This window comes from Hesperophylax consimilis, chromosome 15 (assembly GCF_061612785.1).
Source record: "Hesperophylax consimilis isolate HC1 chromosome 15, BYU_Hcon_1.0, whole genome shotgun sequence".
NCBI classification, from domain to species: domain Eukaryota; kingdom Metazoa; phylum Arthropoda; class Insecta; order Trichoptera; family Limnephilidae; genus Hesperophylax; species Hesperophylax consimilis.
Window position 1 is genome coordinate 29,450,312 of NC_142850.1, and position 25,973 is coordinate 29,476,284.

The following is a 25,973-nucleotide window of genomic DNA, read 5'->3' on the forward strand; positions in this document are numbered from 1 at the left end:
ACGAATATTATGTTATATATTTTGACAACATTTAATATGTACTTATATATTATGTTTCCATCAATTATTATTATTAAGACAATTGTTAACATTCAGTTATATGCAACTGTCTTTTGTTTTCAACGTGTTATTATTATATATTTTAAAGGTCTGCACGTGAAAGTTATGGTGATAATGCTATCGGGTATGTGCAGGTAAAAAGAGAAGGTCCTATCTGCACAGTGAAAGCAAAAATAACCCCCGAGCACCGTGTCCGCCAAAAAGCATACTCTGTTGTACTTTTGTGTGATGAGATGGAAGATGAAATACAAGTCTTAGAATGTCAAGACTGTGCAGCTTCTAGAGGTTAGTTGAACTGTATGTCGCTATATTGTAAAATATGTTTCTCTCCTCTAACCTCTACACTCTTCTACCCTATGGAGATGTGGGGAAGAGCAAACTCTTGTGTGATGTAACAAACACAGAATCATTGCGAGGGTCTCTGCCAGCTACCTGTTGACAAATAATTTATATTTGGAACATTTTGCTTTCAGGTGGCTGTAAACATGCACTGGCATTTCTAACATGGCTCCATAGGAGAAGTGAAGAACCAGCGTCGACATCTGTCGACTGTTATTGGAGAAAATCAAAGTTATCGTGTGTCGGAACCTCCCAAAAGTTCATTCTGGCATCCCAAGTTGGCAAGAACGCAGTAAAAAGCGTGGAAAAAGGTAATGGAGATTTCCTGGCAGCAGTACTCCAAAGGAGTCTTAAGGAGGGGCTTCGATGCCAACTGACTCAACTTTACATGGATCCGAAGCCCACTGACTGTTTGTCCATGCACAGGATGATTTCTGCTTTTAAGAAAACACGAAACCTGCACAATACAAGTGCTACAGATTTCATCAATTTTATTACATGTGATCTAAATATTCCTCCAAATATCTTCGAGGAAGTTTTTTCATTAACAAGAAAGCAGGCTAACTGCCCGTTATGGTACGAAATGCGATATGGCAGAATTACTGCATCCAAACTATACGAGGCAGCTAACTGCAAAACATTGGATGGAACATTGACTGAAGTCATCTTAGGGGCAGCCAAGATTCCAGACACAAAGGCTATGCAACGAGGTCGGCTTTTAGAACCTTTGGTGTTAAAGGTACTAGCAAACCAACTGGGACACAAATATAAAGAATGTGGTTTCAAAATCAGTTGCAAATTACCAATTATCGGTGGCTCCCCGGATGCAGTCACTGATGATTATATTGTTGAGGTCAAGTGTCCAGTCAAACATAGTACAATGAAAAATTACTTTTTTGAGGGTGTTGTTGCCAGAAAGTATTATGCACAAATGCAAATACAAATGTTTGTACTGAACAAATTCAAGGGAGTGTTTTGTGTTGCTGAACCCAACTTTGAATCATCTGGCAAAATAAATGTTTTCCACATCGATTACGATGAAGAATTCTGTGTCGAAGCTATTAATAAAGCCATGCTGTTTTGGTCCAGAGCTATATTTCCTGTACTTAAAAAAAATGTATAGGTATACATTATTTGAAATAAATCACGTATTTACTGCACTACACTCGCTTCTTTATTCATAATAATACATGATTATATTGATTATGTACAATAGCATCATATTATTTTCATCCCATCCACCATAGTATAATATGTATTTGTATAAAGTGACAGAAAAACAAAAACAAAAAGTTTACATAAGACATATTTTTACATTTATACCTAGTATTTATTTGATAATACGTACACATGTTATTGTATTATCGCATAGATTTTTTTTGTATTTATTATTGGAAGTAAGAAAATGATTACAAAGTGGAAATTCTAACACAAATAGAAATGTATTAAAAAGTGGAACATGATCACTTTGCTACAACACAACTGTATTTATATAAACTTGATGTAAAAGTAAGGCGTAATGAATGAATAGCAATCAATCCACTCTCAGTAAAATATTGGAAGCATTATTATAGTCAGTACTTGCACTGACTGGTAACGCTGGCCGCTAGATGGCGCTAGTGTAGCATGTTGCATTTCTTCGGGACAATACAAACCTAATGGCGGGCTTTAATATTCTTTTTACGTGTGAGCATAAGAACAGTAAGGTCGTATGTAGGTTACTAAATATTTTATTTTCGACTTATATAATTTATTAACGTAAAATAAAGAAAACATTTCAAATAACATGCATTAAAAAAAACCAACCCACAGAAGTCACGGGGCTAGGAGGCGCTAGTATAGCATAATCAGAATGTATGGTAAATGTAAGAAGTTGAAGGTGTTATACATAAATTATTCTACAGTATTTGATATTATCCCTTTTGGTGGCTTCATTGCCTATAAACTCTAAGTAAAAGCTCCAACATATGTTTTTATAAAAAACACATACTGGCGCTATAATTACATAATATTATACACTTTAGACTTATTCTATATACATTACATGAAGGATAAACAAAATTACACTGGTACATATTATGAATATTTATATTCAAGTTAAAGTTTATATGATAATGAAGCGCACATAACATTTTAAACTAAACATTAGCGTAGAGCACAAAACACTAAAAGACTAATAATATTAATAAGACTAATATGATCAAATTATTGGTTTTTGTAGATTTATGAGTCCACATGCAATCATAACAATATGGTCAACTTGTTGAGTCAAATGGAAGTCTATACAAGAATGTGGCTTTAGAATATTATACTCTCTGAGCCGGCTTATTACACGTTCAACGTGTATACGCAGGGCTGCTATTTGCTTGGATAACTTCACCTCTCTTTTAGTGCTATTTACACCTGTAACAACACTTGGTGGACGCACAAGTTGACAATGTTTGCCTTCTAAAATAGTAGCTAGTTGCTTAAAACCTCTATCTGCCATTACCGACATGCCTTCAGACAAGTTGTCCAAGAAGCCGCACTTTTCCACAATCATCATATCTGTAGTACGTCCACCAAAGCCCTTTGAAATGAAGTTAATAAAGCCATCAGGAGTGATTGATATTAGGTACTTGAGTGTATTGCATTTTTTATATTCTGACCAAGTTAGTGCCTGCTGCAGTGGATTTGATGGCTTCTCTATCTGAATTTCAAAACAGTCTATGATTGATACGACATGTTTGTATCTTGCTCTGAATGGAATTGGTAGTAAGGCTTCTATTGCTTCTGACTTAGGCCAAAATACCAGTTCTGCAAGATGACGAGATAACTTCGGTAAACTTTGCTTAAAGATTCTTGAAGCTTGAGCCTCAGAAAGGCCAAATTCATCACCTAAAATGCTGAAACTAGAGTTTAATTTAATTTTTTTTAAAACGATTAAAACATTTAAAATGTTTATATTTTCAAGGAGTGCTAGGGTTTTAACAATCCAATAAAAATCTTTAAGGATTCCTAAATACAGCTTTGGTTTGTTTTCAATATGCTGCAGAGTTAATTTCAATGACAGACTTTTGAAATCACTATTTGAACTACTATCAACGTACGAATCTGACGTAGCTTGTTGGGAGTATTCTGAACCAGATGCCGATTCCGAGGCAGAACTGTCTGGCTGAAGAGTGACATGCTTTAGTTGTACATTCTTGGTATTTTTATTATGCTTCACAGGAGAAGTACTTACGTCACGAGTAGTTAAACACTCGATTGGACCCCTACTGTGTTCTTTTCCTGTATTTGTCAATTTACTTTTGAATTTCTTTTTCAAATTGCATTGAATGGCTTTCGAATCAGTTGCGTTCTCAACTATCAACATGTGAAAGTTTTCTTCGGAGCTTGATGTATCTTGTGGTCCATCCACATGTTGTTGAAGTATTTGGAGTCCAGAGCATTGAGGCTTCTCGAGAGGAAACGACACTTCCAGTTCAACGTAGTCTTGAGGTTGATTGATGATCTGTTGTGGCACAGACTCATCCACATCAGACAGGCAAGGAGACATTGGCTCGAGACTTGCAACAAACACTTCACCGCCTTTAGATGAGCTTGGATGCTGATCCACCACATTGAGTAGATCTCGCCCATCAGCTCCAATTTGACATTCAAATTTATGAGGAATGGTTCCTTTTTTTAAAAGCACCCTTTTACTTAGATGTTGGGGCCATTTCCGAGCATCCACGCTTAACTGAAAATAAAAATACAACTTATCAAGAGACATTGTATTTATTCAATACAAACTTAACAATGCAAATATAATAAGTATCTTCATTTGAGAATAGCCTGCAAAAGTGTAACAATATTGTAATGTGTGTAGGCTTGTTGTCACTAGGTAATAGACCCACCTACTCAACCTACTGTACTGTACAGCAAACTATTCGTGAAGCATGCAACAAAGAAAAATATGTATTTTTTAAATATTGTGTTCAAACAATAATATTGTAAAAAATATACTTACATTAAAATGATCTTCACAGACATATCGTACGGTTTTATTTGACAGTTCACCCAATTGACTGGACCTATGAATTGCAATACACCATTGTTTTCTAATTGCTGAAATTCGCGGTACAACGAAAAATCTTTTTTCCTTAGTAGTCGCCGAAGTATTTGGGCACAAAGGAACCATACAATATTTATAATTATTTTTACGATCTCGGATCCTACGGTTACTACACGAATCCATGTTTAATTAAATAACAAAACAGTAACAAAACGCAGCGTTAGAATTGGAAGTACTTCGTTTTGACATGACAGATATTATTCAGAAGTGACAGATGTTATGATGTGAAAATCGTACAGATTATCCTTCCGTGGCGGCTGTCTTAGAAGTATAATGGTGATGGTCCTGATTTTAACAAAATCAAATTTAATAATATATTATTATGAGTTTATGAGTACAAGAATAATTTAAATCGCAACATTTGGATAGTATCAAACAAGAGGTACAATATCAAGTTATATGTTATATAACTAGAATGTGCAGCTGTTAAAAATAGTCTCATTTCAAAAACAAAAACCAACCTTGGTACATATAGAATATATAGGTACTTCGACCAACTAAATATATTTTATGAGAACCTTCTTTATACTTGTTTATATATTTCATATTGTTGATAAACCTTCCCCTTTAATTCATTTAATTTTATGTACATTAGGTTTTATTGTAAAATATTTGGATTAAGTGACTGAACATTATAATCGTATATATTCATCAATCCTATAATATTGTGTATAAGTATATTTATATTATATGTCATCTCATTTAATATGGCAGACTGAGATTGCAATATCCTCCCAGTACTGCTGGAATAAAACTTTAAATAAATTAATAAGGATTAATGATCAATAAGAAGGTTCAAGGAAAAAAATATTTATGAGATGTAATATTTTTGGTATGCCTCGTTATTCTCCTCTGCCATTCGTGTGAAATGCGTCGTTTTTTTTTTAAATGTTTTTGGGCTATGTAATTATTTTGTTTTCGCACCCATAAATTATGTTCCGTCTTTCCGGTTTATGAAAAAATGGTCCGATTTTTCGGATTAAAATTTTCAAAAAATCGCCATGGTTTCAAAAATACGATTAAAAAAAAAAAAAAAATACAGAATGTCTTAGAATATTTGCCTAAACCGGAAAATAAAATAAAAAAATGGGATGCAAGAGGCCTATTCTGTCGTAAATAGATTACACACCATTGTGTGCTATGTTAGCTGTTGTTTATAATATGCATTTGTACTGAATAAACATTAAAGCAGTGTATATTTTAACGAGATCATTGTGCAATAGGTTTATTGTTTTTGTTTTTTTTTTTCATTTCTTTGAATAATTTTTCCTTTAAGGCCCCGTAGTAAGCGTTCAAAGATGGTTTGAAAGGGAGATATGTAAATACGAATGTTAGAGGGAGCGCGCTAATATTAAAAACCAATAATAATTATGATAAAATGGTGAAATATTTAATAAAACATTACTCGTTTGAGATAGAGCAAAAATCTCTCTACAAATTTAATGCTTTAATTGCATTCAAAGATACACTATAAAAAATTTCATGACTATAACATATTAAATAACAGAAAAATACTTTTTAAATAATTTTCGGAGTATTCTTAATCGTTTCGTCATAACAAATGTATAGATATTATATTAAAAAATAACTTCTTTTGAAGTGAAACTTCTTTAGGCGCGTAATGGATTTTCGGGGACGGAGTAAAACCGAGTCAGAATCGACACGAAAATGCGGGTACCCCCACCACCGCTCACCGTTCACTGTCCCTCTCTCACCATATGCGCTTGTTGAGGTGGGGGAGCCGCTCACGAACGTTCTCTCTCTTCTCTTCTTTCCTCTCTCTCAGACACCAGCGAACTGCGCCACGCCAAGCATCAGCTGCTTGGTTAGTATACTGCGTCGTGAGTGTAATACGAGTGAAATACGTAATTGATTGTGGTTCATACGGTTAATTTGAAAATAGAGAGAGAGGAATAAATTAAATTTGAAAATAGAGAGAGAGGAATACTAGAAGTTTCACTTCTGTCTTGCGTAGGCTTGACACACCCACTTTTTTATTTACTGAAAAGCTTAGAGTTAACGGGAAACTTGCTATAAATCGGTGGAAATTGGGTATGCGGGGGCTTCATCAAACATGCTGTTTCCAGTTCTCTGTGATGTGCGTTAGTTGGGTCGTTGTGTCTACTTTTTCACATGTAACCTCTAAAACTCTCGAGAAATACCTCTATTGGTGAAAAATTTTGGCCAATTCAAAGCATTAAGATAATGTCACCATCAAGCTCAAATCTTCGTCAGGGAATGTGAAGGGAAAGCGAAAGGAAGGTGTAGGGTAAGCGCAGGGAAGGTAAGGGGAAGTAAGGTGTAGGGTATGTGAAGAAAAGGTAAAGGGAAGGTGAAGGGAAGGTGTAGTGTAAGCGAAGGGGAGGTAAAAGGGAGGTGAAAGGAAGGTGTAGGGTAAACGAAGGGAAGGTAAAGGGAAGGCGAAGGGAAGGTGAAGGAAAGGTGAACGGAAGATGAAGGGAAGGTGAAGGAAGATTAAGTAAGGGAAGGTACATCAGGATGGCTCACACTGTCCTGCAACTCCAGATAGCTGACCCTGCGCACCACCTGCGAGAGGGGGCTGTCGTGGATAAGTGCGGCGCGTGCACCACGTCCCGCCAGCACGTGGCGGTCCACAGCGTTGTAGCACGCGTTGATCTCGCCACCGGCGTACCTGCAAACAACAAAAACATACTTAATTTTTTTCAATAATATAAAGCTATTCTGTTAACCATGGGAGCCCCAAAGATGACACACTTTTATATATTATAGCAAATAATATTGAAGATGCGTTGTCAAAAATACAAAATGAATTATCTAAGTGGTTAAACATAAATAAATTGAAATTAAATGTAACTAAAAGTAAATTCATGGTATTAGGGAAAAAACTAAACGTACATACTGTCCTAAATATAGACAATCAAAATATGGAAGAAGTAAAAGAAATTAAATACTTGGGAATCATAATAGATAACAAGTTAAAATTTAACACTAACTTTGAAATTTTAAATAAAAAAATGGCGAAAAAGGTTAATTTCTTAAGTAGGATAAAAGGAAAATTGGACATTAAAACAAGGATATTGGTCTACAATACCACTGTAGCATCCCATCTAAATTATTGTACAAGTGTAATATTTCTATGTAACAAAACCCAAATTAAGAGAATGGAAGTAATCCAGAACAGAGGCATGAGGTCAATACTGTGTTGTAGCAGGTACACCAGAATAAAAACCATGCAACGTCAACTCAATATTTTAAGTGTGTGGCAACGATTAGTTTATAATACCTTAGTGTTTATTTATAAGCTAAAAAATAAAATGTTACCTGACTATATGTCAAAGAATGTTAGAATTAATAGTGCAGTTCATTTATATCCTACGAGAAACTGCAACGATTTTAGGCTTCCTAAAACACACTTATCAGAAACACAAAACAATATTTATTATAAAGGTTTTAAAATGTTCAATGAACTCCCGGTAATTGTTAAGGAAGCTAAAAGTCTTGCAGTTTTTCGTGGATTATGTCTCAATGTTGTGAAATCTAATTTTTAGTATGTAAGAAGTAAATAATATTGTAGTAGTCATAGTAAATAATATATAAGGTATAAGATGTAAACTCTTATAACTAAATAAAATATACATAAAAAAAGTGAAAAAGTTTTTCACCATACAATTTTCACTGTTTTTTTATTCTCGAAAAAAATACCATATCTTTTTTTTATATATGTTGACGAATAATTTTTCTATAAGGATTTAAAATATGTTATTTTCGATTTTCCGCTAAAATGTATGTTTTTATTCGTAAATAAAACCAGTCGTCTTACCAGCCATTGCTGTTTTCTTCTTCAAAATGACGTTGTAGCCAATTGGAACTGTTTCGGAATGGGCGGTTTTAGATCTCTTTTAAAATCAATAAAAACATCGAAAAACACATTTTTAGTACAATGATCAAATCAGAAAAATTTGAAATATTCCGTTAATTTGAACGGTATTCATAGCTTTTGAATGTGTGTATTCATAGCTTTCATATTTTGTAAGATGTTTGGTCAATTTCCAAATGTTTTTTGTAGACTTTGCTAATAATAGCAGATGTTTGTTTGATGGTGTAAGTTTTACGTCATTAAAGTTTTTTCTCAGTTGAATCCGAGTACTTCATTTCTTTAGGAGTGAATATTACTTTATTTTTTTTATTTGACGTCCTTATCTTTTATTTTCTTAACGATAAACTAATGTTGAAATGATTATATTATGAAATAAAGTTAATTATTTTTTTCATGATAAACTAACGCAAAAATTACTTTATTTTTTTGGTTGACGACCTTCTCTTTTATTTTTTTTAATGATAAGCTAATGACAAGTCCAAATATTTCACCAACAAATGTAGATATAATATGTCTCGACGCCATATAGTGGGAAATTTAGCACTAAAAAAGCCTTTCCTACAAAAATAAAGTTGGTTGTTTACAGGTGAAAAAAATCAGTAATTGTTGATTGAAGTACTAGTACATATTGAATTATTTGGCGGGTTGGCTTATTAGCCGACGTAGCTCAGTGGTCTAGAGCGTCTGGCCGGACATCAGAAGGCACGGATTAAGTTCCCGTCGGCGGCATTTATTTTTACTCGGGAGATATTTTCAATTTGTATTGATATTGCAGACGACTAATTATTGCTTATAATAATTTATTACATTCTCTTTTGCTTATTTTGTGTTAAATTGGATAGTTATATATATTTTTAAATCGGATTGTTAAAGTATTTCAACTCAGAGTTATTACTTAATACGTATGTATTTTTAGATGACTAAATATATTTTATAATTTAATTTTTTGGAATATTTTTAATTTTTTGGAATATTGGAATGCAAAAAGCTTAGGACAGATACATGGCGCTTCATCCTATCTTCATTCCTACGCAAGTAGTAAGTCTAATAAAGTGGAAAAAAATAATTGCATTAAGATAGGTAGGTATAAAAAACAAATAATTGTTTATTTTATATTTATTTAATTTTATTGTTAAAACACCGAATGAATCAATACTTTTTTTTGATTTATAATTACGTAATTACTAAAAAAATCTTGCAAAGAAAAAATAATTATAAATATTATCGTTTGACGTATTCGATGCTTTTCATTCATTTATTTTGTTTGCTAAAGCTCGTGTATTTATACAGTTCACTAGTCTGTGTTCACATGTCACTCTGTTGGCATACTAATGCGAACAAATACATAATTCATAGTTAAACCATTTCCGTTTTGATCGAAAAGAATTGAAAGGTGGATGAAGCGTAAAATTCATAGTTGCTTTCAATGCATAATTCCCGGTTTTTATTAAACTTAGCTATTGGGAATTTATATTGATAGCGAAGGATTTATATAAATCTAGAAGGCCTCATTTTATCCAAAATTCGTTCGGTTTTTTCTGCAGACACATTTAAATTTTTCGATTATCTTTGACCTCCTTAGTCGAGAGGTTAAATATCCTCTACTGCCAATATAGAGGTGGCAGTTTCAAATTCCAGAGTGCACAAATAAATTTCATTAAATGAATATGTTCACATATCATTGAAGAAGAAGATAAAAATAATAAATCTGAACGAAACATGAAACAGAACAAGACACATAAAATAAAAAGATATATGCCAATAAAAATGTGCGGTGAGAAAATGAAGACAATGTAGGTAGTTCTTATTCGAAGTATGATACAGTTATATATGACCAAAGCAAATAGGGTCCCATTAGCTCAGTTGGTAGAGCGGTGCCCCGGCAAGGCAAGAGTCCTGGGTTCGAGTCCTAGATGTGACGGTCTATTTTTTTTCTGTTACAAACATTTTCGTTTAGGAATCGATAGCATTGTCTTCAATAACTAAATATTACAATTTGATTTTTTTACTCATTAAGTTATTCCAAAAATAAAATATATAATAAATAATATATATTTCATTGATTGGTATAACCTTCAAAATAAGTTAAAGAAAAAGTCAATAGGGAACCCATATGAATAAATCGGACAAGTTTATCCGAGACGCTATCTAGGTTACAAACCAATTTCATTAGAAACTTTGTTATCATTTAAAAAGGTTGCTGCCAAAAAATAACTGAAGGATAATATTGTTAATTCTGAATTTTAAATATGAGATTGACAAATATGACGTTTAATGAATAGGTCCCAATGGTCGAGATAATAAGACAAGAAATCCTGATGAGTATTTTCAGTATGTTCCAGGGTGAAGAGGAACGTCGCTTGTTATGGCTTTAGCCGTGTATGGTGACCAGGTTGAGTGGTCAGGTATTTGCCAACATTCACTCTTCCCCATTTTCTTATCTTCCCCACTCTCTTCAGCATCTAATTGGGGATGCCATAGTCTCACTGGCCTCGGATAGATGGTAGAAAAGTCTCGAGATGATGCAACGTACAAACGTAAAAACTAAGATAGTTCAATGATTAGAATGTAATTTTTTAATTAAAGACTGAAATTCTTTCGATAAGAGTTACGTAAATCTAAGAACTGCTTGATTGGATTTATGTAAACCCTTTGGTAGATCAACTCCCTCTTTTGACGCTCGGCGTAACCGGAGGAAATGGAAAATATGTCAACCTTGTTGATTATCAATTAACCAGAATACAAATTAATTACTTTGTTGGTGGCGTTCTTTCTGAAATCGTTTGTCTAAACTTTCGAAAGATACAATTTTTAAAAAATTTTATGTAGTGTTCACTATTCCAACGGTTTTTTTTAATCCGCGATAACGCTTTTCCACAACCCACAAATACATTATGGGCTGGTTGTTTAGCAAAATTTGAACAATTCATCAAATTTCGAAGTTAATTTTCAAGTGATGTTAAAGTTCTGATATTATTTCAGTTCTGTGAAGCAAGTGGTACATACATACATAATATCAGAATTTGAGTAGAACTTTCACATAACTTGAACATTTACCTCTAAATTTGATGAATTTTTCAAATTTTGCGAAACCACTGGTCCCATGCATTTTTTTGATTCCAAATAAACACTTAATGTCGGGGAATATCAGATCTGTTATTTTTTCGGGACTTCATCTGACAGATTTCTTGAGTTTGTTCCCCTTGTCGAAAGAGGTTAGAACTTTTGGACGAATTCAAATTTTATTGCAGTCTGAAAAAGAAGTACACAAATGCATCGGAAGAGGGAGAAAGCAGCGCTCTGCCATGAATATTATATTACTTAAAAAAAACCTTTGTTACTTAGGAACAGGAACTAAGTTATTAAGGTTTTAAATCAAGAAGATAACATTTTTAATATTAGGTATATTATCATCTTAAAAAATTTATTAATAAAAATATATTACTATAAAATATTTATTATAGTGAATAAAGTGTAGAATGTATGGGTTATATGATTGAAATGTATTACAGATGTATCTAGATGTATGTAGATCCACAACGTTATTTATGTTTTGAAAGTATGAAGTTATGTTTCGTTTTGAGTTATCAGGGAGAAGGTTGAAGATTTTAGGAGCTAGGTAGATAGATTGTCATTGTATAGTTTAGACACTTTGTAGTGTCGGTTGGTTATAAATAGTTCTGATGGTGTAATTGGAGATTGAAGATGGAGATGGTGATGAAAAAGAGTTTTTGTGTTGTATTTGTACAAGAAATAGACAAGCATAAATTTTCGATGGAATTGACATATATTGATGAAGAGTGGAATGAAGTGGATAATATATCTTGTCGGTCGGTTGATACCTATATGTATTACCATTTTCGGCTCTTTGGAGAGAATCATTAATATTTTGAGCTCAGTCAGAGATCATAGTATACGGTTTTAAGTATTGTAGGAGTAAGAATATTTGTGAGAGTTTTAAAAACATAAAAGAGCTTGCAAATATCTGTTTGATGATCAATTTGAATTGTACCGAACCAGGATCTTATGTTGACTTCTAGCCTCTTTATGTACGACTTCACTGTCCGCGCTATATTTTATCGGTCTGCGAACTGCATGTTGTTCAAATACGTTCAAGTTACCCTTGACTTCATGTTTCGTAGTTCAAAGATATGTAAAAAAACACGACACATTGTACTTTTTTAAACAAATTGTTAAACTAATTGGATAAATTTTAATATACCGGTTGGTATTGGTCACGCAATTTTTACCGTCAGTATAAAATTACGTTTTGCATAGAGTTGCTATTTTTTAATCAGTACGAAAGGAGATTGAAAACTTTTAAAAAAGAATTTTAACAAAATTATCACGTATTTCAAATAATTTTAATCAATCTTAAAATAGTCTGCAATTTGACATTTGTGGAGTCGGGACGGCGAATAAAATTTCTAGACTTGTTTGTCGGGATCGGTATAATCTTTCTGGGTCAGAAATTTTAATTTGCTTTTCAGGAATGTTTCATTATTTCAAATTACGTGCGTTTCTTCCGTACCAAAATTAACACGTTGAGTAACATCTTTTCTACTTTTTTAATTTAACTCGTAATAAAGGATTCGTTCATCGCATACCGAATGAGGTTATCAAGGAAATAGCTCAATCGTGGCTCATTCCTATTTGTAGCAGGACTTTAAACGATTCATTTCAATTAATTAAGTTGATTCAATTAAGCTGCAAACCTTCCTATTAAAGTATTTTTATGATTTATTGAAATAAATAGATAAATGCGGAAGATATAATTCTCCTAATTGTGAATAAGAGGGCCGAAACATTTAAGAAAGCAGAAAACATGCTATACAGAACCAAACACAGCTAGACTCCCACTTACTATTAATGTAAATAAAACAAAATTTACCGCTTTAGAAAAAAATAAAATAATTCAGATGGCCGCCGTAGTTTTAAAATTCATAAATCACATCACCTAAATGGGCAATGTAATTTTACCCATTTAAAAGAGAAATTGTGAAAACTAATAAGAGTCCCAACTACCCCCAATCGTCTGGAGCCAGTGAGACTATGGCATCCCCAATCATGGTATATTGTGAGGTTGAAGTTAGTCGGGAGCAGAGATGTGCAAAATGGGTACCCAAAACCATTTGAAATGCAAAATAGAAATGGGTCAAAACTTTTCCATTTGAAAATGCAAAATGCAAATGGTTTTTAGAAAAGCATTTCAAATGCAAAATGCAAAATACCTATTTTCAAAATGCATTGAAAATGCAAAATGGTTTCTCAGGTCAAACAATTAAAATAATTATAGAATTTTTAAACAATTTTGTCATTTAATAATGGACATCAATGTAGAACAAACATATTACATGATGGTAAATCCAAAAACACCACGACTACAGATTATCAAACCACAACAAATTTGTGCGGGACTAATGTAGCCAACGTAAAACATTGAAACTGCTATCTAACATTTAATATTACAGCGTCATGGCCCCATGTTCAGTATTTGAATCAGTATTTTTTGTAATGGTATCACTCAATTGCCAGGGCTCCTACCAGGGAGCAACTTGACAAATGTAAATTATCTCTCATAGCGAGGTTGAGGACCGACTGATATTTGGGGCTTATGAAAAAAATATGAATTGAGATAGTAGGAAGAATGTGGCAAAAAAGCATTTAAAATGAAAATGCATTGAGAAAAGCATTTAAAATGCAAAATGGAAAATACCCATTTTGCATTTCCATTTGAAATGGATTTATTTGAAATAAAACACATCTCTGGTCGGGAGGGTAAGGAGATGGGGAAGAGGAAGGTGGGGAAGTACCTGGCAATTCAGATCTAGTCACCAAACACCGAAAATACCATTTCAAACATTGCAAACGTAACGTTTAACTCCTGAATGATGGCGATAGTGAGATCATCTTCCACCCTGGAACGTGCCGCAAATATACTATAATAATAATAATAAATTATAAGATTTGGATCATTTGTATAGCACTGGTTTGGTGCAAAATCACCTCAAGGGCGTGAAATAACACAAATTAATCAAATTAAAGTTACCTGCGCACGCCAAGGTTTGGACCACAGATGCCATCAAAAAATGGAAAATTTTAATTTTATTTTTTTAAATTTGATGTAAAGAATTATCACAATTATAAATGAACTGGAATAACGTTTAAGCCGTTATAAATAATGCAATTAAAGAACTAAGTAGCGCCCTTAGCGCCGAACACGTCATCGCGTCCTCCAACCGTGTTTTTTTTAGTATTTTCAAGGGAAATGAGACAACATCACTTTGAAATTATTATTAAAATCTACATTTTAAATTAACTTAACAATTAGTAATCAGAACTTTATAGTAATGTAGAGTGCAGTGTGTTAAAATGAATAATAGAAAATTCTGCTTGTCGAACTTGGGACGAGGATCGGTAACTGTAGGTACGCCAGATGTTTTCAACGGAATTCTTAGGCTTAAACTCTAAAGGCCCAGAAAAGTGTTTCGCTTAGCCCAGGGTAATTTATTATCCCGACCGTCGCCTTTTTATGTGGGAAAAAAGCACCACTAACACAATCACCTGGAACAAGATTACATGGAGATGAATGATGGACTTGCCGAACGTCACAGCGGTGCTGCCAAGATCTGTTATATATGTGAGGATATTGTGTCAGCGCTTAATTAGCAGCAGACACATACCTGGACGGATGACGAACGTCGTGCTGGCACTGTTGGTGGACGCGGTGCACTCTTTCGCTGCAGCAGCTGGTCCAGTTTCCTCACCACCTAGGATTCTTAATACAGAGTCTCCATCTTCTATCTTCGTGTCACCTGTTCCTGTACTTCATTTTATTTAACTGAATTTCACTTAAATTTGTAATATTTTTACTTTTTGTAATACTTGCATCAACTGTAAAGCGCCCCTGAGGTGATATCTCACAAAAACGGCGCGATACAAATTGTCCAATAAATAAATAAAAACGGAGCAACTAAAAATATCCCAAATTGTTAAAATAAATTCAAATATTACCGGGTAGTATTTAAAAAAATCTTCTTCTCTCATCATAAAAAAGCTAAAATTGTTGCTGGTGCAATGATCGAAAACCTGACGCTATGGACCGCTCGACCGTAACCTAACCGACAATACATTTATAGAATCGAGCGGCGAAGCTTAATGCTAAATCTCTATTTTTATTAATCTTTATAACGAATTGGTGATTACCAAAAAATATGTTTTAGATAAATTGAAGGTTTCTCAATTGTTTCGCTTGAGTATAAAATAATAAATTACTCAATAAAAAATATAAATGTAACCTACAAAAAAAATTTTTTTTCAATTTAAATGTATTAACACATTAAGGAAACAACTTTTAAAATTCAGTATTTCAGCTAAGATTATCTGTGACAGTTTCACTTGATAAATTTTTATGCTTTCTAATAAAATTATTTAAAAAATAAATAAAAACCAGTTTTGTGCTTGAAAACGAACGTTTCTAGACTCCGTTTGTCGAGCGATTTTAATGCCTATTACCTACAGTATAAGGTATACCAATAATATGAACATTTTTGGCTTGTAGCTTCCTCTTATGGTGAACTATCACAAAAGAGAGTCTATAATCGCTTTATGAGGTATATTTTGTAGTTTTGAAATTCGTTGAATAAAAATGAAATTATAAATCATTTACGATCTAACCTGACGTAAACCGTTGCTTCTTGTAGTAATTATGTTGAAACGAAATGTAATTTCCATAATCTAAGTCTATTAAAAGTGCAGCGATTAAGGAAATATTTACAAAACACATTTTATAAAACTTTTAGCTGTGTACTCACACGTGTCTCAACTGACGGGAAATAAATAGCACTACACAAAGAAAATTTAACAAACGTTTGCTTATCTTTTATCTTATGTAAATGATGCCCTCAATACTTATTTATATGTATTTTTCACAATAAGCAAAAGCTCAAATGGTTTTGAGACAGATTTAGATCAATGTAATGAAACGAGAGGTCGCGAGCTCAATACAAACAGGTCAAAGCCTCCGTGGCGTAAAGGTTAGATATTTGACTTTGATTTGGTAGGTCAAAGTTATAATTTGGGAGGCGTGTATGTTATTTTTTTTTCACAGACCAATGATGGACTACGAGACAATTGTTTTCATGTACACATTTATTACTGGTTTTCTTGTTTTTATTTTTATTTTGTTTTCTTTCTGTTTATTTACTGTTTTAATTAGCATTCTACAAATTTTCTATTCCTGACTATACTTGATGCTTATTATTTTCATGTAATGTTTACTTTTCTATCTCTTATTGCAGGTTATTTTGGATATTTCGTGACAGATTGATTATGCTTATAATTTTCTTAAGATTTTCATTTATTTTTACACACTGTTTTGTATCTTGTTTTTTTTTCTACTATACAGAGCAAAGATACTAGAAGAACGAGATGTGCTATGAGCAGTTCATACTGTGTGGAATTGTTTTGCCCAGTGTCGCCGGTTTTGTTCACCAATACTACTGCACACCTTCGCTTACGCTAAGGTATCCGCACTAATACATTGAACAGATTTCTGTGCGTACACGTCCCGATAGTATTCAAAGTACCCTAATTAGGTAGTACTCCGCCTACGGTCCGGCGGCCAACATAGCATATCTCGTGCTTCTAATATCTTTGATACAGAGTGACGTGCTTGCTGGTAGTAGCACTGAACTGATGTTTTTCTTGTGACAGTCCGGCGTACCCCAACTCTGGGGTGACAGAAGACCTCGTCCGTGCATATCAAACTTCAAGATCAAATCACGATGAGGGATCTGTGTCATCGTCTGCTCGCAGCGCCTCCTCTAAGGTCAGGAACTGGACTGAGGATGGGCCGAACGTGGATTTGCGACCTTCCGCCCTGCCTCCAGGTATTCCGACGCTTTCTCCTCATGGTCTTCGGGATATTCCCAACCCCAACTCACACTTCTCGTCTAGGCACAACCGATTTCCTGGCTTAGGGGCACGGAACCTGATTCTCGTGAAGCCAATCCAACGACCAGCTTTCTCTCCCTAGGTCTACCTGTTAGTGGGTATCGACACCCCCTTCACCACAGAAAGAGGCGCATACTTTACCATTTTTATTATTTTAATTTTTCTCTACCTATTGTTGACATTTTGTAAATATGTTTTTGTTATACTAACCAAGTGTAATAGAACTTACTAAAATTATTAATACGCAGCACTTACATACTGCGAATAACATCGTATGCATGGACATTTTGGAGGTCTTGTTTTGAAATTTTTAAATGTAAACTCGTTTTATCAAAAAAATTAGCGTCTTTGCGAGAGCTCTGAAGGGGTATCATCAGTACCTAAAACAGGGCGGGGAAGTGGTGGGCCTCCTTCAGACCAATGATACTTAGGACGGCTTGTTTCACAGAATTTGAACAATTCATCAAATTTCAAAGTTGATTTTCAAGTTCTGTGAAGGTTCTATTTCAGTTTTGTGAAACAACTGGCCAATAATGAAATAATAATAAAACTTGAATAGAATCTAAAAATCATCCCAAGGGCGCTGTACAAACATTTATTTTCCGTTTGATCTATTTTATCTATAACTAAAGATAATTTATTTTGACAACTTATGACTAACAGATATACTCATGGCTAATTGATCGCGTTTCGATCGTCGATGCATCGTGTTTACGATTTTTTTTAACTGTGTGTAGTTAGTTAGTTAGTTCACTTCGATATATTAATTAGCATAACCAACGACATTATCCAAAAAGCCGTGCATATTGACAGCTTATACGACACCTTGGAGGCCTCGCTAAAAGCAGCGGCTTTTGTCTACCCACTGCCGGAAATATATATTGAGACCATGCTCGCGAACATCGCAAACTGACCATATATAACGGATTTTGTCAATATCCTATTGACATAGGGCTCTATAAATCAGTTTTAAATCATCGGTAGTTACGCCTATCGATCCAACATTGTAGAGTTATCGATTTCACTGTGCTAGATATCCCGGAAGCTTGATCTCCAAACTTAGTATTTGACTTGTGCTTAGGTTCGGATAGCCGTTGATTTGCTGATGTAAGAGTTGACTGCCTCAAGGCAGTTTTTTTTCAATCAATTTTACTTGACCAGCTTTATGCCAGTTACCGCTATATAATGGGAAAAATACATTTATTGGCTTTATAGATCTGATATGTGCGGTACTCCTCCATGTATATCTCCATTTACAGCATTCGTTTCCGACGAAAGGAAAGAAGATACAGATAACAGAAAAGTACGAAACATGATTCGGTTTTTGAAATTAATATTTCTGTTTTCAGTGTTCAGGGTGTAAGCGAAAACACATACTTACATTTTGGTGTATTGCTATGATTGTTTACATAAGCCGACTTATTGTTACCAACGAGAGAAATACAGCATTATAACTATCATCGAATTTAAATAACTTTAAAAGTTTTTATCTAATTACATTGTTGTTAAATAATTTTTCGATGTGTTCCCTTTTCTTTAATACTTTAATGTTTTTACACTGAGATTTTAAACCAACCCTCATATATTTTCATTCCATAATCTTCCTCTCATTCCTTTACTTAAAAAACCCAAATCACAGCATTCACAAAGATGACAATGACTTCAGGACTACCCAGGACAGTGACAATTCAATACACTTTTGAAAAGTAATATAAAGTAGTAGGTTTATGGGCAAAAAATATCCATCCCTTTTGAAAGATCTGTTTATTTGTCACTGACTTGAGTTGTAATGGAATCTTTTGACACAATAAATTGGAAACAGTTGTTATATTGATTGTTAAAGTTACCATTTAGTGAAGGGTTCATTGGAGTTATCGAGCACCTTATCCCAAGGTTTGGCCCAGGTGACCGACTGGCCAACCTCCGCCCAGAATCCCTCGGGGTCCTCAATGGACCGCTTGTAGGCCGCCTCATATTTGGGAGACGAATATGGGTTATGCTTCAGGATGAATTCTGGAATAAACATAAGGCTTATATTATACGTGATACTTCCATAAATAGTTTTAGGGTAAAATTCAACAATTCGTTGAAGAAGTCTTTAAATTTTAATTAGCAATGATCTGATATTATCAATATTTCAAGAGATTTTCAAAAAAAAAGTTGTTTTTTTTTAAATTTATGTAACACCTCACAAGATTTCTCCTGTCTGTTCAGTATAAAGACGAGGAAACTATGTCGCCACCCGTTTGAGGAGGAGCTGTGAGGCGGGTTGAGGTAGGGACTGTAGAAAGGAAGTTATTACTGCGGGTTTTGTAGAGGCCCGGACCATATGAAGGAGGAAAAACAGATGCCAGTAGCAAGTTCCACGCTCCTTAGAACACGCTCCATTAAAATACCTGCAGTTCAGACTCTGCATGCCCACACGCTGTCTGTGCCCTCTCTGTGATTGGTGTGTTTGTGGTGTTCGTTTTGTGATGAGTAATGTGAATGGTTGTGAAATTCATTAGCGGTTTCTTTCATAAATCAAGCCGAGTTACCGATATAGGAAATTCTAGCTTAATCAAGCCTAGTTACCGATAAAGGAAATTCTAGCTTAATCAAGCCGAGTTACCGATAAAGGAAATTCTAGCTTAATCAAGCCGAGTTACCGATAAGGGAAATTCTAGCTTAATCAAGCCGAGTTACCGATAAAGGAAATTCTAGCTAAAACGCATAATCCCAGTATCACCAATACAGTTTTGGTTGCCTATCCTCAGATAGCTGTGGTATTTTCAAATAGTGTCAGGTTATTCGTAAATCTGGAATGTTTGTCTTTCTTTAAAAAAAAATTGTTTGAAACGGAAACCTTTAAAACATACCTAGTCCGGACCTGACCGAGACGAAGAATCAGTATTGTATTTGGCACTACACTTGTCACATTTATTATAATAAATAAGGGATTTGTAGTTTCGGCGCCAATTATAAACATATTAAAAATATATATATCCCTTCTGCCGCCGTCGATGCTCGGAAGCATTGCGAAATTCCTTACAATTTCACCGTGTCGTTAGGACACTTGTAGGTAAAAAATTTAAAATTCTAAAAATATTCTTATTTTTAGTTTTATAAACAATAATATTTAAGATGATTAATGAAACGACCAACGTTAAGCAGGCAATACACTTTTAATCCTCTTTTAGGGACTTAGTAATATTTTTTTACACATTTTACACACTTTTCTTTCCAGAGTTCTTTCCTAATGTAAGCTGGTATTTGTGTTTAGGAAAGGAGTGCTCGTTAATAAGACTGCTCTGGAAGTGATAACTAAATATTAAAAAATAAATAATTAAATGTTTAATGGAAGGAAGGATAAGTATAAAGAGATATGAATAACAATTTTAAAAAATCAAAAGTACGTTAATAATAAAATAAGTGTGTTATAAACACTATTTATATGCATGTTTATGTAAATAGTTATTCATCATCGGTGCACGAGAAATACTTTATCATAGTTTATGATTTATAGAACCAAGTATAGTAGATTACATTTAACAATTTAAATAAAAGAAAATATAATTGGCGACTACGCAATGACTCGGATGGGTGTTTTAAAAATGTTTCTAGTTTTTTATTGAGAAATTTCGTTCGGTTAGTAGGTGTCATTGAATAATTTAATACCTTGATATATAAAATGTTGTTGGGCTGCAGTTGTAGTAATCGTGGAACACTCACTAGTATTTATTTCTGGGCATATTTTATTCCTAAGGTCTTCATATGTTTCGAATAATGCTATGATGTTTTATAGAATATTAAATGCACACAAGCCTTTAATGATTCCTAAGCACACGGTTTAAGCACAAATGATTATAATCTATTTGTGCTTAAACCGTTTCTGACTAAGCCAAGTTAGCCAAGTTAGAGGTATATGTATCTTAATATGTATGCTCGGAGATAATCTAAGCACACGTGATATTATACATTCGTACATAGTAAAACGATGTTTTAACTCTAACCCATTAATGATAAACTTGTTTTAAATTTTACACAACTGATAAACAAAAAATTATCATACATAACATAACTGTTATGTAAAATTTAAAACACGCTTATTAGTAAGACCCTAATGCTTGACGAATGCGAAACAAAACGAACATTCACGAGACTTTCGATCCAAATAAAAATCGCGTCGTCATACTGCCGTAGCTACATAGCTTTACACATTTTTCTTTTCCACGCCTGGCGACTGAAAGGCAAACCGCTTGAGATATGACGTCAGAGCCTTCTGACGTTTGTTGCTCAGACATTCAGACGGAATTTGTATAAATTAAAAATGGGTCTGTGTTGAAGGTGGGTTCGTGTCTATGGTGGTGGTTTGGAACTTTTAATTGCATGCCCTTATCAATTTCTCTGGTCTGATGGACAAAAGGTGATAAGATTGCTGTTTCAGAGAATCGTTTAACAGTAAAGCTTTTTTAAAACTCTTTTAAAAAAATCTTGGAATGTAAATCTGACATCATCGCATTTCAATTAGATTTAATGAGAGAAAAACCGCGATAATTTAGAAGGCTTTGGCAAATTTGCTCCTTTGGTAAACTGTTTTTTTGTGTGCAACCTAGGTAGGCACCTGTCTAAATACACAGCATTTTATCCCATTACCTATACAGATAGGGTGGAATCTATCCTGTTCTGGTACACACACATTTAACATCAACTTTCATTACTCTTTTTCTTGATTTGAACAAACTACAGGGTGCAGCAAAACAGACAGTGCAGTTTTGGAGCAGTTTAATGGTGTTGGGGGAGAGGGTCGTGCCGTTTTCAGTAGTTACCATGGTTTGGTCTGAACAATACAATTTTCTTGAATATGGCCATTCTTTCGTCGAAGAACTCAAAAATTCGGGGGGAAATAGTCGTTATGCCCGTCGAAATGTGCTAAAATGCGGCCAAAAACTTCTGAAATTGCCTTCATCAATGTATTGCTGCTGGGGGCATTCAAGGCTTCTGATGTTATCTTCAAGACTTGGTGCATAAAACGGCACGGTGTACCGAATAAAACAAAATAACCCCACTTCTGTATATAGCGCCATTTTTTAATAGCCTTTCAAAACTGCACTCTCTGTTTTGCCGCACCCTGTGTACTATCCGAATATATAATTAAATTAACATCTGCCTTGTGCCAGGTCTTGCTAGGATTTTCCTTACATTTCCCTCCATTCATTTTGGGCATTATAATATATTCCCCTAACACTTTCTTTCCGTTCATCCGTTACACCTCGAAAAGGGCTTGCATTATTTATGGACCTCTTCATTTGTAATTCGGTCATACATGCCTTCCTCCCAAGTACACCTGAAGGATCTCATTTCTACCGTATAAGGTATACTTTCTTCCTTCATATTGCAATAATTCTGCAGCTTATTTCATACATAAGGATTGATATTAGGATGCTATTATTTTGAACTCCTAACTTTGCTTTAAATAGCTGAATATTATAATAACTTTTACATAAATTGTACAAAAATAAATTATTATTTTATTGCATTCAAGAAAGCAACCTTTAGTTTAAAAAATATTTTGGAAAATAAACGTATAATATTCGCATTTACTATTGAGTAATTATCATCATTCTTTTTATTTCAATGTTTTTGATAAATGTTTAACACATGGGATAGATATTATAAAAATAAAAATACATTGTAATATGTAACAAACAAAAAACCCAAAGGCAAAGCCGTTACGTGAGTATAATGGTAACTCGATCACATTTCCTTGATTTAAGCTTAAAATATATATATATATATTTTTTTTAAATTAGTCAAAGTTTGTATAGGATAATATAAGTATAAATTCAAAGTTTACACAGCCTGCTCACTAGGGTTTCCTGTTGTGAAGTGACCTGTAGTTTTATTTTTGAAATTTATCTATTTAGTTTCTACTGTTTCTAGTTTTTATTTATTCCTTTAGATTTACACACAGTACAATATGATACAAGATATAATTAAAATATTTTTAGTGATTATAGATTATTGTTCCTTATCAGGTCGAAATTATTGGTTCCTAACTAGGCAAATTGCCCGTTCCAAGGATCCAAAAATATGTGAAAGTAAGTGTGTGATTTGTCTATGTCTATAATATATCTCATTATGTGGTATTATGACTCATAAAACAAAAATAAAAAACAATCGATCTATATAATAACAATAATGATAAGTAGAGGGCGAGTACATTATATTGAGTATGTGTTTTCTTATCGAAAGTAGCCAATTGGGTAAGTAAGAATACAAATGTAGTGTTATAAAATAACGGATAAAAGCGTACTATAATACAAACATTAATTATTTTTAATAATACCCCAAACTAGGTAAAAGCCTGTAGTATGGTGGTAACATAAATAAGAAATATAAAAAATAATACCATGTTGTGCATATATCGTTATACAAGTTCTCATTACATTATATTCATAATGTTTTCAAGTTGATTATCACTTTTTTTCTCTCAGCGATGTTTTAAATATATTCGTTTACTTTTTAATTTAATTTGATTTGTGTGATTTGTAGCATTGGGAAGTTTTGTGACATCGAACTTAATATTTCTCTGGCCAAAAGATGTATTAAAAATTAAGACATCCATTTTCTTTTTAGAGCATAAATGAAATACTTTAAAGATAAGTGAAATACAAACAATAAGTAATATTAAGGCGAAGCTTAATGCTAAATCACTATTTTTATTCATCTTTATAACGAATTGGTGTACATTATGAATACCAAAAAATATGCTTTAGACAAATTGAAGGTTTTTCTATCGTTTCGCTTGAGTAGAATACAAGTAAAATAATAATTTACTCAATGAAAAATATGAATGTAAACTACTAAAAAATTTTTTTTTCAGTAGAAATGTATGAACGCGTGAAGTAAACAACTTACAAAAAAAATACAGCATTATAGCTAAGATTATCTGTGACATTTTCACTTGATTAACTTTTTTGCTTTCTTATGAAATTATTTACAAAATAAATAAAAATCAGTTTTGCTCTTGAAATCGTACGTTTCTAGACTCCGTTTGTCAAGCAATTTTAATGCCTATTACCTGCAGTATAAGTTATAACAAGAATATACACATTTTTAGCTTGTAGCTTCTTCTTAAGTTTTCAGTAGAAGTTTTAAACCAAACTTAGAAATGGTGTTTTGAAAAGGAAAAAAAACACCTACAAACGTAAGCATATAAATGTTGTTAGGATCGTGTAAGAAATGTGGAGATCCGCAAAAGGCTGATGGGAGCGTAATGAGTAAGATTCAAAGATTTAAAATCTGGACTCTTGACGCTCCGTTCAAAATAAGTGCCAATTGAAATAAAACGTAGGTAGTTTTTTTGTGACTGGTAGATAAACCACATATTTGGTGCGTTTTCCAGAGACCCGAAAAATTAAAACTTTGAAAATTATTTTAACTTTTAAAATTAACTACTTATAAAACAATTCTGGTATTTTAGATAGAAGGTCATTAAAGATTTAAAAAAATAGTAATCAGGACTGGCGTTCCTTCTTGGTATGGAAAATTGTTAGAGAAATGAGATGGAATGTAATATACTGCATTGTTGCATTTTATCTTATAACTGCTATAGGATAAATTTCAAGTTCAGTTTAACAATGAAAATAAGGAAGAGAATCGCGGCATTATTATTTTAATTAAAATAACAACAGTGTTCGGTTAACACGCAACGAAGTGAATGATTATATATTTTTTTTATTTCCTTACAATCATTCGTTATACTTTTCCTACGGGAAGTATATTAAAACAATGGTAAATTAATATTGTGTAAATTTTGCAGTGGGCAGGTGCTACATGTAACTTGTTTCTGATTTTGAATATGCAATTATCACCATAATATATATAATTTTTTGTTAATCATTCTTCACTAACAAAGTAATCAAAATCATTCCAAAACCTTAAGGAGGGGGGGAAAGCAGTTTTTCTAAATTATGATTTTTTATGGCAATAACGTTTAAGCAGGTAACAATGTTTTTTTTAAATATTATAATATGATAATATTGCATTTCAATTTTAGTAAACGTTTTACAGGATAAACACGGAAACTATAAATAATATAATCTCCAATAAAGCAGCCTCCGTGGTTGTATGGTTACTATCTTTGAAAAATAAATTTTATTTAATCATTGTAGAAAATATTAGCAATCCTGAAACAAAAAATGTAAAACAAGAAAGAAAAAAAATATTCAGTCGCATCTAGGAATCAAACCCAGGACCTCTTTCTTGACGGGGAAGTGCTCTAACAACTAAACTAATTCGGTTTTTTAACTGCATCACACTTTGACTGAGAGCTATTTTTAATATTGCTTGTAAAAGAAAATTTTGAAAAATATAGTCGCGAATGTTAAGTCGTTGGATAAAAATATAAATGGTAGATTTACGATCTACGCGGTAGAAAAACAGAGACAAATTGATCAAAACTTTCCCAGTAAAAAAGAACCAATTTAGTGAGAGTTAATTGCGTCTCTTGAAAAAAAAATTTATACGGGTAATATTAATTGATTTGACCGGTCAGTGGCTGAGTTGGCATCGCGATTGGGTGGGAACCCAGGCGTCGTGTGATCAATTCCTCGGCTGGCTAAGTTGTCCTTTAATACATAAGCCACATTTTCCGCTTAACGTGGTGTTAGTGGGAGATTT

The 25,973-nt window shown here is 33.3% G+C and overlaps 1 protein-coding gene across 1 annotated transcript in view; it reads right to left on the reverse strand.

The window, feature by feature from the left end:
- LOC149417597 (acyl-CoA synthetase short-chain family member 3, mitochondrial) overlaps window positions 1-25,973 on the reverse strand; it is a 61,747-nt gene that overhangs the window by 20,685 nt on the left and 15,089 nt on the right. Inside the window, exons 2-3 of the mRNA XM_089640099.1 lie at window positions 19,157-19,322; window positions 7,004-7,148 (exon numbers count right to left, since the gene is read on the reverse strand). Coding sequence (XP_089496225.1) covers window positions 7,004-7,148; window positions 19,157-19,322 — 311 coding nt within the window. The remainder of the gene's footprint in view (window positions 1-7,003; window positions 7,149-19,156; window positions 19,323-25,973) is intronic.